Below are 18,391 nucleotides of genomic sequence, written 5' to 3' on the forward strand. Positions count from 1 at the left end.
AACCAAAACATTCAGCTAGCACATATGGGACCACTGAACAAGCCCATCGTTGCTAGAAAAGTTGCTAGGGCTTGTGGTGGTGTGATTCCTACTAGCGTACTATGTGACTCAAAAGCTGACATATTTTCCTACAAAACTGCGCCAAGACTTGGTCTGTAAGTCGGTTGAATAAGGTTGAATGAATTTTCAAGGTTGTAAAATCCTTTTAAAACCACCGTGTATGCAATTTTCTAAAGGTTCTAGAAGACCTGTCAGTATGCTTCCCTCACATAATACACCTAAGGTTTCTATAAACGACCAAACAGTTTGTCGAATTATTTGTGTGTTTGCAACTTTGTTCGACGTGTTTGGCACACATAGGCTGTGTCTGACGCGTTTGAGACAAATTCTCGTTGGTGGCCAGCATCACAAGGTGTCGGACGTTGCTTTTGTTCATTTTTCGCCGTTCTTATTTCGTGAGAAAGAGTTTTTCAACCAGTATCGTGAGGTTCCACAATTGTGGGAACTACGCTAAAGAGAATACGTGGGAAAAAATAAAATGGCACTAGCAATTACCAAAATGGTAGAGGTATTGTGTCTTTCCCAGCCATATATTACGCAGGAAGATATTAAGAAGAAAAACTAGTAGGCTGCAAACAACATACAAGCGGGAGCACAATAAAATTTAAAAAAATCAAAGTCCTTACGTTCTTCCGTGGGTTATGTACACGTTTCCATGTTGTGGTGTTTTGCTGAACTTTCATTACATTTTCAGAGACATATTTCTCTCTCATTTTCAACAATTCCCTATACCAGCCATAGCTCTCTTTGTCTCTCTCCCTCTCTGTCTCTCTCTCGCTCTCTGTCTCTCTCTCTCTCTCTCTCTCTCTCTCTCTCTCTCTCTCTCTCTCTCTCTCTCTCTCTCTTTGTTCTGTATACACAGCACTCCTGTCAAAGCAAGAAAGGCTATGTCGGGATTGGTTGCAATTCCCACTGGTGTCAAAACACACTGGTTTGCAAAACTCAAGGACGAAAGTAATTACCGCATTATAGCGTCACCGCTAAGTAACATAGCTCGAGAAAACGAAGAACTAAGTAGAAAGAATTGCTGCAGTATACTACAGCAGGTAACTGAAAAAAATACGCACAGTAACGAACAGAAGTGATCCTCTTATCCAAAGACAATAACCACACTAAGGCAGCTGCGATTCATGATTGTCCACTGTGGACATCACAAAAGGTGAGACATGGTTCTTAGTAGGGTGTGCGGCTACCACGTACGTCATTGCATGCTCCATGACGTGCTCCCATTCTGTTCACAAGGTTGGAAAGGAGTTGTGGAGGAAGGACATTCCATTACTCCACCAGCACAGTTGGCAACTAGTAGATGATCATAAACAGTTGATGTTGTCGCAATATGCTGAGTGTCACCTTTACCTACGATAAGGATCCATGGCGAAGCAATGAATTAAAATTTGTACCAGTGCCGGGATTCGAACCCAGGTCGCTTGCTTACTGGGCAGGTGCAGTAGCCAGTACGCCACACTGGCACTGATCTTACCACACCTGCACAGACTGCCTTAGCCTCCCAACCCGGTACAAATTCCAACTCACGCCTCAGCCCATTGCTTCAAATGGCTCTGAGCAGTACGGGACTTAACATCTGAGGTCATCAGTCCCCTAGAACTTAGAACTACTTAAACCTAACTAACCTAAGGACATCACACACAACCATTCCTGAGGCAGGATTCGATCCTGCGACCGTGGCAGCCGCGCGGTTCCAGACTGAAGCGCCTAGAAACGCTATTCCCCTTCTAAACTCTCATCAGTATTGTCATTATTCTCCAATATTGGAATAGCACCTTAACAATGAGCGAAATGGGATTAATCCTGCCTGAATAATGGCTTGCATATCTGCTTAGTAAACAGAAAAACACATTCCAATCCCGGCGCTGGTACAAATTTTAATGAACTGCTTCAGTCAATATCATTATCGTAGATACTGGATGGTCGTTGGTGTGCGTAGACGTGCAACAGTACGTCTCCCTAATGCTTTCCACACGTGCTAGATGGGATTTAAATCGGGGAAACGCGCAAGCCAGTGGATTTGACGAATGTCCTCTGTTCGATACCGTTCGACTGTCGTCCGCAAAAGTGAAGTTAGGGCAGAATGCACGTCTGAATAGACCCACATGAGAAGGAGTTCAGTCTCACAATACCGTTGACTGGTCAGTGTAATATCTTCAAAGCCGGCCGCTGAGTCCTAGCGGTTCTAGGCGCGCAGTCCGGAACCGCGCGGCTGCTACGGTCGCAGGTTCGAATCCTGCCTCGGGCATGGATGTGTGTGATGTCCTTAGGTTAGTTAGGTTTAAGTAGGTCTAAGTTCTAGGAGACTGATGACCTCAGCAGTTAAGTCTCATAGTGCTCAGAGCCATTTGAACCATTTTTGCAGCCTGCAGTCAAATCAAAGCGACGTGGATTGCTGTCAGCAGGTGTCCTTTTGCAACATGGCAATGCAAGGCTCCACACCGTACAACTGTTGCAACAGTCACAGACCAGCATTTTGAGTGTCTTCCTCATGCACCATAGTCACCAGACCTTGCCCCAAGTGATTCCCATATGTCTGGACCACTCAAAGACGCAATGGGAGGAAAGAAGTTCCGTTCTGATGAAGAGGTACGCCACGCGGTGCATGAGTGGTTGCGCGGACTACCAAAAGAATTTTTTTCTGAAGGAATTTATGCACTTTGTAAGCGCTGGAGGACTTGAATCGAGCGTGGGGGAGATTATGTTGAAAAGTGATACAGATCTGTACCACTTCTGCACAATAAATAATATGTAAAAAATATTTGTTTTCATTTGACTCAGCCTCGTATATTTGTTTCAGTTATCTTCTGTCCTATACCGTAGCAGTTCTTTCCGTTTAATTGCCCAGGTTCCACCGAGCTATATCAATTTCGTCCAGCAGTGTACGTAACGACACGATTGGCACAGCATGGCAGATGCTCCAGAAGTGAGGTTAAATTTGACAAACTTGGTTGGTCCCTCCGCACACCTGTTTGCCAAATCCACGGATATGAAAGAGCGAATTTGACAAACAAATTCATCGTTTACAGAGACCTTAATTCTGTGTGAAGGAGAAACCAGTGTTTGATTTGTCGAGTGCAGGCGTGTCGTTGGCGAACGAGCCCGCGTGGCGGCACCACCGGCGCTTCTCGCTGAGCCAGCTGCGGCACCTGGGCTTCGGCAGGCGCTTCCAGCCGCTGGAGCTGGAGACGGCCGCGGAGGTCAGCGACCTGCTCGACCTGATGGCGGGCCGCCGACACGACCAGGCGAGTGCCCGCCGCACTGCACCACCACGCAAACCCACTCCATTTACTTTTTCTTCTTGCATCGTCCAATTAAGAACCACACGCTAATTTCAATTCCTTGTTAGTTGTGAAACGTCCCCTTTGAACAATTTATACAAGACTGTGCTTATACTGACACACAATGTTTTTAGCGCAACGCAATCTGACTTTCAAAATTCCCTACTAAAGAATGGCCCTGACTAACATTAAACTATACCTTTCACAAATCACTTACCTCACAAAAATCTTCGCTGCTCAAGCTACTGCAATACAGCGAGCGCCACTACTGCCAGCTAAATAAAAGATTCAAACTATGGAAGGCACTAACTACTGATAGGGATAGTTAGCAAATGAAAGATATTAGTAGAGAACAAACAATGTATTTACCTTGATATCATCATATATAAATATAGCAGTTCATGACAAATTACAAATCTCCGCCATCTCTCTCCCCACATCCACCACTGTTGGCGGCTCACCTCCAACTGCGCAACGCTACATGCTGTTCACAGCCAGCTGCCTAACACTACAATGGCGAGTATTACAACAATGCAAAGCAGCCACAGACTGCACACAGCACAGCCAGTGATTTTCATACAGAGGTGCCGTTACCAATAAAAAAACCTAAACAGCCTACTTACATAAAGAAAACATAAACAGCCTACTTACATAGCCCCCATGCTCCCCACAAAAAATTTTTACAAATGGTGTTGGGCACTGGCCAATACAGATTTGACAAAAATTTTTTACAATTACAGTAACAAAGATGTAAAATGCACACACTTATTGATATAATGTTGGTCAAAAGCTCAAATTTTCTCACAGTCCATAAAGACAGTCTTGATCGTTCATTGCGGTAAAATAGTGGTGTTTTTCTCAAAGTCTGAGCAGTAGAAGAAAATGCACACAGAAGTAGTGGATTTCCATGCAATCTTGAAGAAGTAGTGTTTTCCTTCCAACGGAACGACAGTGCTGACTCTCGACATGCAGACAGATAATGGGCCACAACAGAGCAAACCCACAGCAGAGTCAGTCGACGTTTTGAAGAATATTGGTAGTTAGGTCATCACAGAGCAGACCCACTGTAGTCCTGGTAGAAATTACGGCACTGGTGGGCCACCAGAAGTGCAGACCCACTGCAGTCCTTGTAGCAATTGGTGGGCCATCAAAGATGCAGACCCACTGTAGTCCTGGTAGAGACAGCCAGCAGCCATCTGTTGCAAATGTGCAGGTGCACAATCACCATCGAAGAGTCTTGCGGACAATATAGCAAGTCCATAAACCACCACTTGTGCACTCACAAAGTTTCTGGAATTGTCCTTAGATCCAGCAATGCTGTTATCCAGTCCCTTGCTGAATCATTAACACACGTGCAAACACTATCAGTCCCTACTTCTCACATATTGTCCATGTACTATGACCAACAGAAACGTGTGCAGTGAAATGTTACTTAATTTGAAGAACTGGTAACAATTACAATTTGGTAACATAAAAATACAATAACAAAGGTACAAAATACATCATTAAAGAACATAATAATACAGATAACATTTGTAGTACAGGCTTTACAAAAGAATAGAAATGAACATATACATCAGTGTTACAGGAATTATGACATGAGTACAAAAATAAAAGATCAGAATCACTTTCGAAACATCAACTTCACACATGAGCATTAAAACAAAACAGAATAAATAATGTGTAAGCATATTTATAAGGTAAATAACATATTATTAATGCCAATTATATTCGAGGATAACAGTATTCCTCATCATAGTGAATGTAGCTTAATATTAAAAGAAGAAAAAATTCTATGAAACTACACAGAGACAGGAAGAAAACAAATACACAAGGGTACACAAACATATAGTAGGATATACAAAAGGAAAGGACAGGGTTTGTTGTACTGCAGTATTTTGCAAACAAAACTTTCTTTACTTCTTGGAGATCTCCCTTCATTCAACATTATTCCCAAAAAGTCCTATCTATACCTGCTTTCTGTATTCTATTCATATTTTTTTCAATATAATTATTTCTCAGTGCACAATACTCATTTTGGCCCAAGTCTGTTTCATATAACTTTGCAACGCATTCTTTACCTACTCTCCATAGTCAGTTTCTTATATAGTCTACCCCTCTTAAGCTAACTTAAATCTACTGAGCTCAGATGCTAAACTAAGGGATGAGGCAATGCAGCAGCACATAAAACAATTAATATAAACAGCAATGAAAAAAATGGAAAATCGCAAAGCAAGCTACAGTAAATCTAAATTAACAAAAAAAATGCAAAATTACAACTAATATGAGCCAATGTGCAGCAACATGAAAACTAAATCCGTAGTAAAACTGGCTTAACAGCGTAATACAAAGTCAAATTCTGTAACATTATGCCTGGCAAACAGCAGCAGCAAATAAAAAAAACATATATCTAAACATGACATAGCTCAAGCAGAAAAAATAGTACACTAAAGACAACACTGCAGACAAGGGAAATGTATATTCACATCTTAATGTCTATGTAATTAAAGTGGTGCACCATAACAACTTATTGTAAAAAAATATTACCATGTACTTGAAAAGAAAATTATGTGTTACTGTTACTAGTTCCTTCTTATTGTTCTTTCCTTTCCAAGTGCTCCTTTTTTAAAGAATGTGGATCATAAAATAATTATTTAATAGATCTGTTGACAGAAAGTGTTCACATTAGCAAATGCATTTCATTTTATAAAAGCAATGCTGCAACACAGCTGGAAACCAGACATCAAATGAAATAAGCAACTATGAAAAGCAAAGCATAAAAATATCATTCAATAGTCATGTGGCATTTCGTAAGTCAGTAGCACTCAACTCTCGGAGAAAGACACTTGTCATAATCAGGTGTGCAGATGTACGAATATTTCCCATCAATTCATAAGCATTTCAGTAATTAGCACAAAGTGCGAGTAATCATATGTTTTCAAGTAACGAGGGTGTCGCATTAGCGATGAAAGGCACACCCTAATGGCTTGTTCTCCAGGTGTTTGACACAGCTGTGTGCCCACAACGCATTACAAAAATCATATGTTTTCAAGTAACGAGTGTGTCGCATTAGCGATGCCCTCTACAAAGGAATATCAATAGCAAGGTTAATGGAAGTAATGAGGGTGTCGCATTTGCAATATTTTCTCTAAAGGAATGCCAATGGCGAGGATAAAGGCCTGCCTTTTTTCTTTTTTTTTTCTACCTGTGCTTCCGGAAAGGCACACCCTAATGGCTTGTTCTCCAGGTGTTTGACACAGCTGCGTGCCCACGACGCATTACATGCAGGTGGTCACTTAACTTTCTTACGGAAATATTTACGACACCAGTATCCGCTACAGTGACAGTCTCACATAAAAATATTTCACAGGTCAAGAATTAGCGTTGCAAATCTGTAGAAAGAAAATCCTATGAATATAAGTGTCCAAATAAAATATTCGTCAGCATTGTGATACAGTCACGCATTTACGCACATTTCATAACTCTTAAAGTACGATTCTTGGTTTCCAGCAACCTTTTTCACAAGTCAAGAGTCCCTACCCACTATTCATTACTCCTTACCTTATTACACATATACGTATCCATCGACACTCGTCAATATTTCGTCATTATAAATATGAAGCATAATCAAATAACTCATATAGCGTCAGCCTATTAATCATAAACATACCTCAGCAGCATAATACACATCGTCGTCGTAAAAATAACATCATAACACCTCAGTCAAATCTCAAAATCGTCGTAGCTTCCTCCAATAATTAAAAAAATTCTCTGCTCATGTCAAAAGTGTCATCTGCCTCAAACGTACTTTAAAAATCATGATCCCATACCAAATACATCATTCAAAGCTCTCATAGTATCACAATGGGTCCGAAAAAATATGAACAGTTCACACAGTACAGACAAAATACAATTTCATAAGTGTGAAGTTATCCAACTGTGTAATTGCGTAAACGTCTGTCACTGATGTAATAAAAAAATGTTTATCTCTCAGTTAAATGATCAGATAGCTGTGTAATTCTGTGTTAGAGAAATATGGTACCGATGTGTAAAGTTGTATAAGCAAATACCATATTAGCGAGGGTTCCTTGTGGTTGCCACACACATGGTACACAAAGTAGGCGTATACTCCCCTGAGGATTAATGTAATTATACCCTCAGGTGTTACAGATTACAGCAATGGAATGAAATGTATCACGGAAAACTTTCTTTGTAATTCAAAAAATCTTTAAAAATAAATGTTTTAAGTACAAAATTAATCACTCAAATACGTGTACTGTAGCGCTAAATGTGCGTCTTGTTGCAACATAATCTGTGTGGAAGTGTCGTAGTTATCGTCCTCCGAAAGCTAAGTTCTGCAGAAGTCAATGTACTTACCTCATAATACACAAAAGTGAAATGCTTTGCGTATAAATGTCTTAGTTATTACGCTTATTGCCGTGATGAAGAAAGTACTGTACTGTAACGTATTGTTGTGCTACGGAAAAGGCAGTCTCATTGTAGCTATACTACAAAAGTTACTACTAAAACCTGTTTTACTTTCCAGAATAAAACAGAAAACTGTGCAGATATAAAACAGAAACACTGCAAAAGCAACATTGTAAATTTTCACTCATTAGTAGCGTCGTGATAAAACCGTGTAGTTGTCACATAAACTAACCACTGTGTCGTCTGGTATCTCACAGAAAGTACTTTAAAACCAGAATGTATTTTCAAGTAAACCAAAATGTTGCATTAAAATCTCATTAGCAGTACTGGTAAATGTTCTAAGTATGTGAGCCTTATAGTCGTTACGTAATCGTGCAACTAACAAGCAAGAATGTACAAATACAACACTGTGTCGTCTGTTCACTATAACAATGCATTCGTAATTTCTATTTAAAAATGTTCCCTAGGTTCTAGATTGGATATTTAACTCCAAACATTGTTGTATGTTAACAGTTTCTTAAGTCTGACACAGCATACTAGTAATGTAAAGTGAAAAGTTATATGGCAAAGACAAAGTTAAAAAGCAGATTATCTCTCAGTAAGCGGTTTTACATGTGAAGTGTGGTGCAATCCTTTACTCTTCCTAGTACGCAGACTTTCAACTTCAAAGCAATTATCATGTTGTTTACATCGGTAAAGAATGCTAAATTTTTTCTCAAGGCTAGCGTCTTTGTTATTTTTCCCTGAGCCAGCGGCCGCACGCAGCTGCCTGCTGTGCGAGTCATTGTCTGTCTCTTTGTTGGCGCGCGCTGTTATTGGGATTAGGAGACCTAACTTCTACAAATTCGCCTTGCCGAGAGGGCCCTGCTCTGTTTGAATCCCGCCAGTTCTGATGCAATTCAGGTCTGTCGTTACGATCACATCGTCTGTCGTCATGTCGGTAGTTTACATAGTTTCTTGTTTGTCGGTCACGTGGTGGAGAGTTTCTCCCTGAATCGTAACTGCGCGCTGGACCGTTGCGTCTAAAGTTATTCTGTCTCCCTTGATAATAATTGTTTTGGTTCCCATATTGTCTGTTTCTCTGATTGTCTCTGTAGTAGTCACTACCGTGGAGAGGTGATCTTTCCCTGTAATTATTACTACTCTACCAACGGTTGTCGTACGGGTGGTGTCTATTTTGGTCACGATTTGCGTTGTAAGAATAGACCAGTCGTGTCCGGTTATTGTTTCTGTCGTCACGGAATTGTGATGGATGTGACCTGTAATTGTTGTGTCCTTGTTTTCGCGTTCCGCGATTATCAGTGTCAATTTCTAGTTCTTGTAACAGTCCCTGAAAAGCTTCAATGTCGTCTTTGCAACGTCCTGCTAAAATAATATGCCATAAATGTTCAGGTAATTTGATTAAGCAAATGTGGATGAGTTCTGAGGGGCTGTATGGGTTTGACAGGTACTGATTCTTGTGCAACATGTCTTCAAAATATTTCACAAGACTGGAGAATTCAGATTGTTCGAAATGTTTCATCATTATGATACCATGTTTTACTCGGTCTTGTGTGGCTTGAGACCAATATGCTGAGAGGAAGGCATGGTAAAATTCTCCTTCACTGTGGCAATCGTGAATTACCGATCGCATTCTTACAGCTGGTTCATTCTCCAAGTAGCCACACATAAATTCTAATCTGTGTTCTAACGACCAGTTGGGAGGAAAACAATGCGAGAATTGATGGAGCCATGCTTGTGGATGAATGTCGTTGCCAGAATTCTTAAATGTTTTGAATTTATGTGTAGTAATGAACAGCTTATAGTCAAAATCATCATGTCGGCGAGTCGCATATCGGTCATTGTTAGGTCGTGTCGGCCGTTCCATATCAAAATTCGGTGCACATTGCCAATTTCTTTCATAACTTCCGAAATGCCCTGTGTTATAATTTTGTGGCTGTTCCGTATTTCTGTGTCCCTCTTCCCGTATTGGGGCGCGAGTATCCTCTGAAATACGTAATTCTTGTGTTACCTGTGTCAGCTGATCTTCTACTTCCCGGATTTCTCTTTTGTACTGTGTATTGATTTGATTTTGATTCTGTTTGAATTTTCTAATTTGTTCATACTCTTCTGTGTCAGTGAAGGCTACAGGTCTTGTGTCATTCAGATCATCATCTACCTTTGTAGATAACTTAGTGACCTGATCCGAAAGTTCGGCTACTTTCTCCGATAGTGTCCTTATTTCTTCTGTGTGTTTTTCTGAACCAAGTTTCAGAGTATCTACTGTGTCCTTAAAGTTTTCCTGAGTTTTTGCAAGTTGCGTAACCGAATCGGTAGATGCAACTGAGTCAAATTTAGCTTGCAAGGTCTCATGATTTTCATGAACAATAATTTGCAGTTCTTTTATGGCTGCTTCGTGATTCTGTAATGCATTTTCATGCCGCGAAAAAATAGGTTGAAAATGCTCACAAATTTGTGTTTTTACGTCATTACAGACTTTTTGACATTTCGATTCAATGTTATGTAACTCAGTAGTTAAATCTTCCCGTGTTTGTTCAAGTGTTTGTTCCAATGAGTCTAACTTTTTAAGATTTTGTTCCACTCTGTCTAACTTTTGAAGCTTTTGCTGTGTTTGTCTCTGATTTTGTTCCATTGTGTCTAACTTTTGAAGCTTTTGCTGTGTTTGTCTCTGATTTTGTTCCATTGTGTCTAACTGTTGCTGTGTTTGTCTCTGATGTTGTTCCATTGTGTCTAACTTTTCAAGCTTTTGTCCCATTTGTTGCATTAATTGTAATAACAATGCACTGGTGTCTGAAACATGTTCCTCAGTGCTTTTCGGCAGTGAAGTTGCACTGGCAACATTCACATTTTGACAAGTGGAAAATGTGTCTTGACTCATTTGAGAAAACGGTGGGAACCCAAAACCTGAGTCTGCAGTATTTGCAATATTGTGTTCTGTCATTCCCGATTCCTGAGGCGAGCTGTTGCCGACCAATCGATAGATAACGCTTCCCTGTTCACTACCTGTTTCACTGTCTACACCATTGTTTGCCGCCCGCTCCATTTCCCTATGCGCAATTACCAAATTACTACTTTGAACATTAGTTAATTCATTACTCTGCGGCGCTAACACACTGCTTTCGTCTTCACTGTCATTTCTCAGTTTACTTTGGAGCCTAGTATTACGTTTTTCACACGCCATTATTGTCACAATATTTCACACGATAACACAGAAAAGCGCAATTTGAAGAGCAAAATAAAATAACATAGCAATGGAAATAATGTCTACTTAATTGCCAGCGCAGCTACGAAATACTTGGTGCAAATCTACATGCATGCCACAACTGTTTTACTGTACAACAATGAAAAACTACAACTACAAAGGAAATTCTCTCTATAATTACGCGCTAGCAATAAACAATAGCTACACTAATTACACAAACTACAAGAAAAAATCAGAAGATTCCAGGTTCGAATCCTGGCAGGGTCGCCATATGAAACGTCCCCTTTGAACAATTTATACAAGACTGTGCTTATACTGACACACAATGTTTTTAGCGCAACGCAATCTGACTTTCAAAATTCCCTACTAAAGAATGGCCCTGACTAACATTAAACTATACCTTTCACAAATCACTTACCTCACAAAAATCTTCGCTGCTCAAGCTACTGCAATACAGCGAGCGCCACTACTGCCAGCTAAATAAAAGATTCAAACTATGGAAGGCACTAACTACTGATAGGGATAGTTAGCAAATGAAAGATATTAGTAGAGAACAAACAATGTATTTACCTTGATATCATCATATATAAATATAGCAGTTCATGACAAATTACAAATCTCCGCCATCTCTCTCCCCACATCCACCACTGCTGGCGGCTCACCTCCAACTGCGCAACGCTACATGCTGTTCACAGCCAGCTGCCTAACACTACAATGGCGGGTATTACAACAATGCAAAGCAGCCACAGACTGCACACAGCACAGCCAGTGATTTTCATACAGAGGTGGCGTTACCAATAAAAAAACCTAAACAGCCTACTTACATAAAGAAAACATAAACAGCCTACTTACAGTTGTTCTTTTCTTCCAGTACTCTACCTTCCACCGTCTTCTGACCGCTTGTAATTTTTCTTCCTATCTATGTAATTATGTAGTTCTCAATTCGTTTGAGCAATCAATCATTCATAATAGGAAACACAGTCATAGCCCAGTCACTCAAAATGATTCAGAAATTTTACTTGTTAGAATGAAATCACGCGATGATTCTTCTTCTCTGCAGGCTCGTGCTTTGCGGCAGTCTGCTAATCTGTACAAATAAAATGCCTCGTATTTTTGGGAGCGTTGTATAATCAGTCGGCAAACCTCAGATCAAGCGGCTAGTTGGCTTTGATGAAGTTTAACCTTCTGAAGAAGTAATGGAGCTCTTGGATTATTAAATGCAGGTTCGTATCCAGTCTTTCGGAAGTTCGCCGGCCGGAGTGGCCGAGCGGTTAAAGGCGCTACAGTCTGGAACCGCACGACCGCTACGGTCGCAGGTTCGAATCCTGCCTCGGGCATGGATGTGTGTGATGTCCTTAGGTTAGTTAGGTTTAAGTAGTTCTCAGTTCCAGGGGACTTATGACCACAGCAGTGGAGTCCCATAGTGCTCAGAGCCATTTCAACCATTTTCATTTCGGAAGTTCCCTTCTGATTAACAACTACGCAATATATCGATGTTGTTGTTGTGGTCTTCAGTCCTGAGACTGGTTTGATGCAGCTCTCCATGCTACTCAATCCTGTGCAAGCTTTTCCATCTCCCAGTACCTACTGCAACCTACATCCTTCTGAATCTGCTTTGTGTATTCATTTCTTGGTCTCCCTCTACGATTTTTACCCTCCACGCTGCCCTCCAATACTAAATTGGTGATCCCTTGATGCCTCAGAACATGTCCTACCAACCGATCCCTTCTTCTGGTCAAGTTGTGCCACAAACTTCTCTTCTCCCCAATCCTATTCAGTACTTCCTCATTAGTTATGTGATCCACCCATCTAATCTTCAGCATTCTTCTGTAGCACCACATTTCGAAAGCTTCTATTCTCTTCTTGTCCAAACTACTTATCGTCCATGTTTCACTTCCATACATGGCTACACTCCATACGAATACTTTCAGAAATGACTTCCTGACACTTAAATCAATACTGGATGTTAACAAATTTCTCTTCTTCAGAAACGCTTTCCTTGCCATTGCCAGCCTACATTTTATATCCTCTCTACTTCGACCATCATCAGTTATTTTGCTCCCCAAATAGCAAAACTCCTTTACTACTTTAAGTGCCTCATTTCCTAATCTAATTCCCTCAGCATCACCCGACTTAATTAGACTACATTCCATTATCCTTGTTTTGCTTTTGTTGATGTTCATCTTATATCCTCCTTTCAAGACACTGTCCATTCCATTCAACTGCTCTTCCAAGTCCTTTGCTGTCTCTGACAGAATTACAATGTCATCGGCGAACCTCAAAGTTTTGATTTCTTCTCCATGAATTTTAATACCTACTCCGAATTTTTCTTTTGTTTCCTTTACTGCTTGCTCAATATACAGATTGAACAACATCGGGGAGAGGCTACAACCCTGTCTTACTCCCTTCCCAACCACTGCTTCCCTTTCATGTCCCTCGACTCTTATAACTGCCATCTGGTTTCTGTACAAATTGTAAATAGCCTTTCGCTCCCTGTATTTTACCCCTGCCACCTTTAGAATTTGAAAGAGAGTATTCCAGTCAACATTGTCAAAAGCTTTCTCTAAGTCTACAAATGCTAGAAACGTAGGTTTGCCTTTTCTTAATCTTTCTTCTAAGATAAGTCGTAAGGTCAGTATTGCCTCACGTGTTCCAGTGTTTCTACGGAATCCAAACTGATCTTCCCCGAGGTTGGCTTCTACTAGTTTTTCCATTCGTCTGTAAAGAATTCGTGTTAGTATTTTGCAGCTGTGACTTATTAAGCTGATAGTTCGGTAATTTTCACATCTGTCAACACCTGCTTTCTTTGGGATTGGAATTATTATATTCTTCTTGAAGTCTGAGGGTATTTCGCCTGTTTCATACATCTTGCTCACCAGATGGTAGAGTTTTGTCAGGACTGGCTCTCCCATGGCCGTCAGTAGTTCCAGTGGAATATTGTCTACTCCGGGGGCCTTGTTTCGACTCAGGTCTTTCAGTGCTCTGTCAAACTCTTCACGCAGTATCATATCTCCCATTTCATCTTCATCTACATCCTCTTCCATTTCCATAATATTGTCCTCAAGTACATCGCCCTTGTATAGACCCTCTATATACTCCTTCCACGTTTCTGCCTTCCCTTCTTTGCTTAGAACTGGGTTTCCATCTGAGCTCTTGATATTCATACAAGTCGTTCTCTTATCTCCAAAGGTCTCTTTAATTTTCCTGTAGGCGGTATCTATCTTACCACTAGTGAGATAGGCCTCTACATCCTTACATTTGTCCTCTAGCCATCCCTGCTTAGCCATTTTACAGTTCCTGTCGATCTCATTTTTGAGACGTTGGTATTCCTTTTTGCCTGTTTCACTTACTGCATTTTTATATTTTCTCCTTTCATCAATTAAATTCAATATTCCTTCTGTTACCCAAGGATTTCTACTAGCCCTCGTCTTTTTACCTACTTGATCCTCTGCTGCCTTCACTACTTCATCCCTCAAAGCTACCCATTCTTCTTCTACTGTATTTATTTCCCCCATTCCTGTCAATTGCTCCCTTATGCTCTCCCTGAATCTCTGTACAACCTCTGGTTCTTTTAGTTTATCCAGGTCCCATCTCCTTAAATTCCCACCTTTTTACAGTTTCTTCAGTTTTAATCTACAGGTCATAACCAATAGATTGTGGTCAGAGTCCACATCTGCCCCTGGAAATGTCTTACAATTTAAAACCTGGTTCCTAAATCTCTGTCTTACCATTATATAATCTATCTGATACCTTTTAGTATCTCCAGGGTTCTTCCATGTATACAACCTTCTTTCATGATTCTTAAACCAAGTGTTAGTTATGATTATGTTGTGCTCTGTGCAAAATTCGACCAGGCGGCTTCCTCTTTCATTTCTGTCCCCCAATCCATATTCACCTACTATGTTTCCTTCTCTCCCTTTTCCTACACTCGAATTCCAGTCACCCATGACTATTAAATTTTCGTCTCCCTTCACAATCTGAATAATTTCTTTTATTTCATCATACATTTCTTCAATTTCTTCGTCATCTGCAGAGCTAGTTGGCATATAAACTTGTACTACTGTAGTAGGCGTGGGCTTCGTATCTATCTTGGCCACAATAATGCGTTCACTATGCTGTTTGTAGTAGCTTACCCGCATTCCTATTTTCCTATTCATTATTAAACCTACTCCTGCATTCCCCCTATTTGATTTTGTGTTTATAACCCTGTAGTCACCTGACCAGAAGTCTTGTTCCTCCTGCCACCTAACTTCACTGATTCCCACTATATCTAACTTTAACCTATCCATTTCCCTTTTTAAATTTTCTAACCTACCTGCCCGATTAAGGGATCGGACATTCCACGCTCCGATCCGTAGAACGCCAGTTTTCTTTCTCCTGATAACGACATCCTCTTGAGTAGTCCCCGCCCGGAGATCCGAATGGGGGACTATTTTACCTCCGGAATATTTTACCCAAGAGGACGCCATCATCATGTAATCATACAGTAAAGCTGCATGCCCTCGGGAAAAATTACGGCTGTAGTTTCCCCTCGCTTTCAGCCGTTCGCAGTACCAGCACAGCAAGGCCGTTTTGGTTATTGTTACAAGGCCAGATCAGTCAATCATCCAGACTGTTGCCCTCCTTGCAACTACTGAAAAGGCTGCTGCCCCTCTTCAGGAACCACACGTTTGTCTGGCCTCTCAACAGATACCCCTCCGTTGTGGTTGCACCTACGGTACGGCTATCTGTATCGCTGAGGCACGCAAGCCTCCCCACCAACGGCAAGGTCCATGGTTCATGGGGGGGGATATATCGATGAATATCATTAATTCTCAAATGTCAAATACACACCTTTTGTATAAAGGAGCAATATATATATTTCCCTTTTAATCGTACAATTTCGTATCAGTCATCTTTTGTCATAAATCTCAATATTCAGATTACAATTCTTCAAACAATGCTCAGGCTAATCGGCACGAAGACAATCTCGGAAGCTTTTTTTCTAACAACCACCAGAGAGAGCACTACAAAGAATAATTATGCGCTCATGGCATTGCTATTGTATGAAACTACTTTGTGCATGGATTCTGTGAGTATGAAGATAGAAAATTAGAAATCTTCATTCAAGGGTAGAATTGTATCAGAATAATTCATCGAATATAAAGAGATATTACACGCTCATACCAGTTTGTACACTCTTCCACTTTTGAATCCTTACATATTCAATACTTTTTCCCTAAACACATCTCAACACTTCTCAGCCAGTTGTCTCTTCAGTTTCTATATTATTGTTGTTATTTTTTCTAAATCAATATTTTAATCCATGAGTCCAACTTCTTATTCACTTCTCATCCCACAAATATTGGAAGTCTTTTTGGTTAATCTCCTCTCTTGCGTTCCATAAAAGTGACTAAAAAATACGAGTCTTCTTGCTCTAATTACTTCTGATATGACTTACATGTTTCGATTAGTTCCATCATTACTCCACAATTCCCAGCCTTCCATAGCTTTTCGTAGGCCTAATACACTGAAAAGCCAAATAAACTGGTACACCTGCCTAATATCGTGGAGGGCTCCCGCAAGCACGCAAAAGTGCCGCAACACGGCGTGAAATGGACTCGACTAATGTCTGAAGTAGTGCTGGAGGGAACCGACACCATGAATCCTGCAGGGCTGTCCATAAACGCGTAATATTACGAGGGCTTGGAGATCCCTTCTGAACAGTACCAAGCAAGGCATCCAGATATGTTCATGTCTGGGTAGTCTGGTGGCCAGCGAATGTGTTTCAACCCAGAAGAGTGTTCCTGGAGCCACTCTAGCTATTCAGGACGTGTGGAGTGTCGCGTTGTCCTGCTGGAATTGCCCAAGTCCGTCGGAATGCGCAATGGACACGAATGGATGCAGGTGATCGGACAGGATACTTACGTACGTGTCACCTGTCAGAGTCGTATTTAGACGTATCAGAGGTCCCGTATCACTCCAACTGCACACGCCCCACACCATTACAGAGCCTCCACCAGCTTGAACAGTTCCTTTTTGACATGCAGGGTCCATGGATTCATGAGATTCTCTCCGTACCCTTACACGTCTGTTCGCTCGATACAATCTGAAACGAGACTCGCCTGACCAGGCAACATGTTTCCAGTCATCAACAGTCCAATGTCGGTGTTGACTGGTCCAGCCGCGCGTGATTAACCGTGCGGTCCACTGCGCTGCAGTCATGGACTGTGCGGCTGGTCCCGGCGGAGGTTCGAGTCCTCCCTCGGGCATGGGTGTGTGTGTGTTTGTCCTTAGGATGATTTAGGTTAAGTAGTGTGTAAGCTTAGGGACTGATGACCTTAGCAGTTAAGTCCCATAAGATTTCACACGCATTTGAACATTTTTGAACATTTTTGACTGGCTCAGGAGAGGCGTAAAGCTTTGTGTCGTGCAGTCATCAAGGGTACACGAGTGGGCCTTCGGCTCTGAAAGCCCATATCGATTATGTTTCATTGAATGGTGGGCATGCTGACACTTCTTAATCGCCCAGCATTGAAATCTGCAGCAATTTGCAGAAGGGTTGCACTTCTGTCGTGTTGAACGATTCTCTTAAGTCGTCATTGGTCCCGTTCTTGCAGGATCTTTTTCCGGCCGCAGCGATGTCGGAGATTTGATGTTTTACCGGATTCCTTATATTCACGGTACACTCATGAAATGCTCGTACGGGAAAATTCCCACTTCATCGCTATCTCGGCATTGCTGTGTCCCATCGCTCGTGCACCGATTATAACACCGCGTTCAAATTCACTTAAATCTTCATAACCTGCCGTTGTAGCAGCGTAACCGATCTAACAACTGCGCCGGACACTTCTGTTATACGTATAGGCGTTGCCGACCTCAACGCCGTATTCTGCATGTTTACATGTCTCTCTCTTTAAATACGCATGCCTACACCAGTTTCTTTGGCGCTTCAATGTATTTTCCTAATGGTTCACCTATCTAGTATTTCTGATTTATCTAAATTACAGTTTGATGCTAAACATTCGCATGCATATAGATTTTCTGACTTCATTACTACATCGTAATGCCTTATTTTTGTGTTTTTGGACAGTCACTTTTTGTTGTAAAAGTCTTTGGTTGTACTGTACTCCCTTGCCGTTTTATGTGTCCTTTCCTCTATAGCAGCCTTTTCCAAGCCATTCTCATAGACTATCCCCCAAAGACATTTACCTTTCTTCTTACCTTTTCAGTTTACCCAGTATCTCTTTCCAGAAATTTCAGTGTACTTTAAATGTCTATAAAAATTGTTTTTTTCTGCAGCAGTTCTTAAGCTGATCCTACTAGCTATTTGTTCCAACAGAGCAATTTGTGTTACACGCAGATATCACATTTTCAGAAAGCGTAGCAAAGGCATCTGCAAATGGAGACAATTTATTCTAATATTGTTGTTCCT

At 41.1% G+C, this 18,391-nt stretch overlaps 1 protein-coding gene across 1 annotated transcript in view; it reads left to right on the forward strand.

Moving 5' to 3' along the window:
- The window catches only part of LOC124718691 (probable cytochrome P450 304a1), a 104,195-nt gene that overhangs the window by 21,377 nt on the left and 64,427 nt on the right, over positions 1-18,391 (forward strand). Inside the window, exon 3 of the mRNA XM_047244314.1 lies at positions 3,148-3,311. Within this exon, the coding sequence (XP_047100270.1) occupies positions 3,148-3,311 (164 nt within the window). The remainder of the gene's footprint in view (positions 1-3,147; positions 3,312-18,391) is intronic.

The sequence above is a fragment of the Schistocerca piceifrons genome, chromosome 10 (assembly GCF_021461385.2).
Source record: "Schistocerca piceifrons isolate TAMUIC-IGC-003096 chromosome 10, iqSchPice1.1, whole genome shotgun sequence".
In the NCBI taxonomy this organism is placed as follows: domain Eukaryota; kingdom Metazoa; phylum Arthropoda; class Insecta; order Orthoptera; family Acrididae; genus Schistocerca; species Schistocerca piceifrons.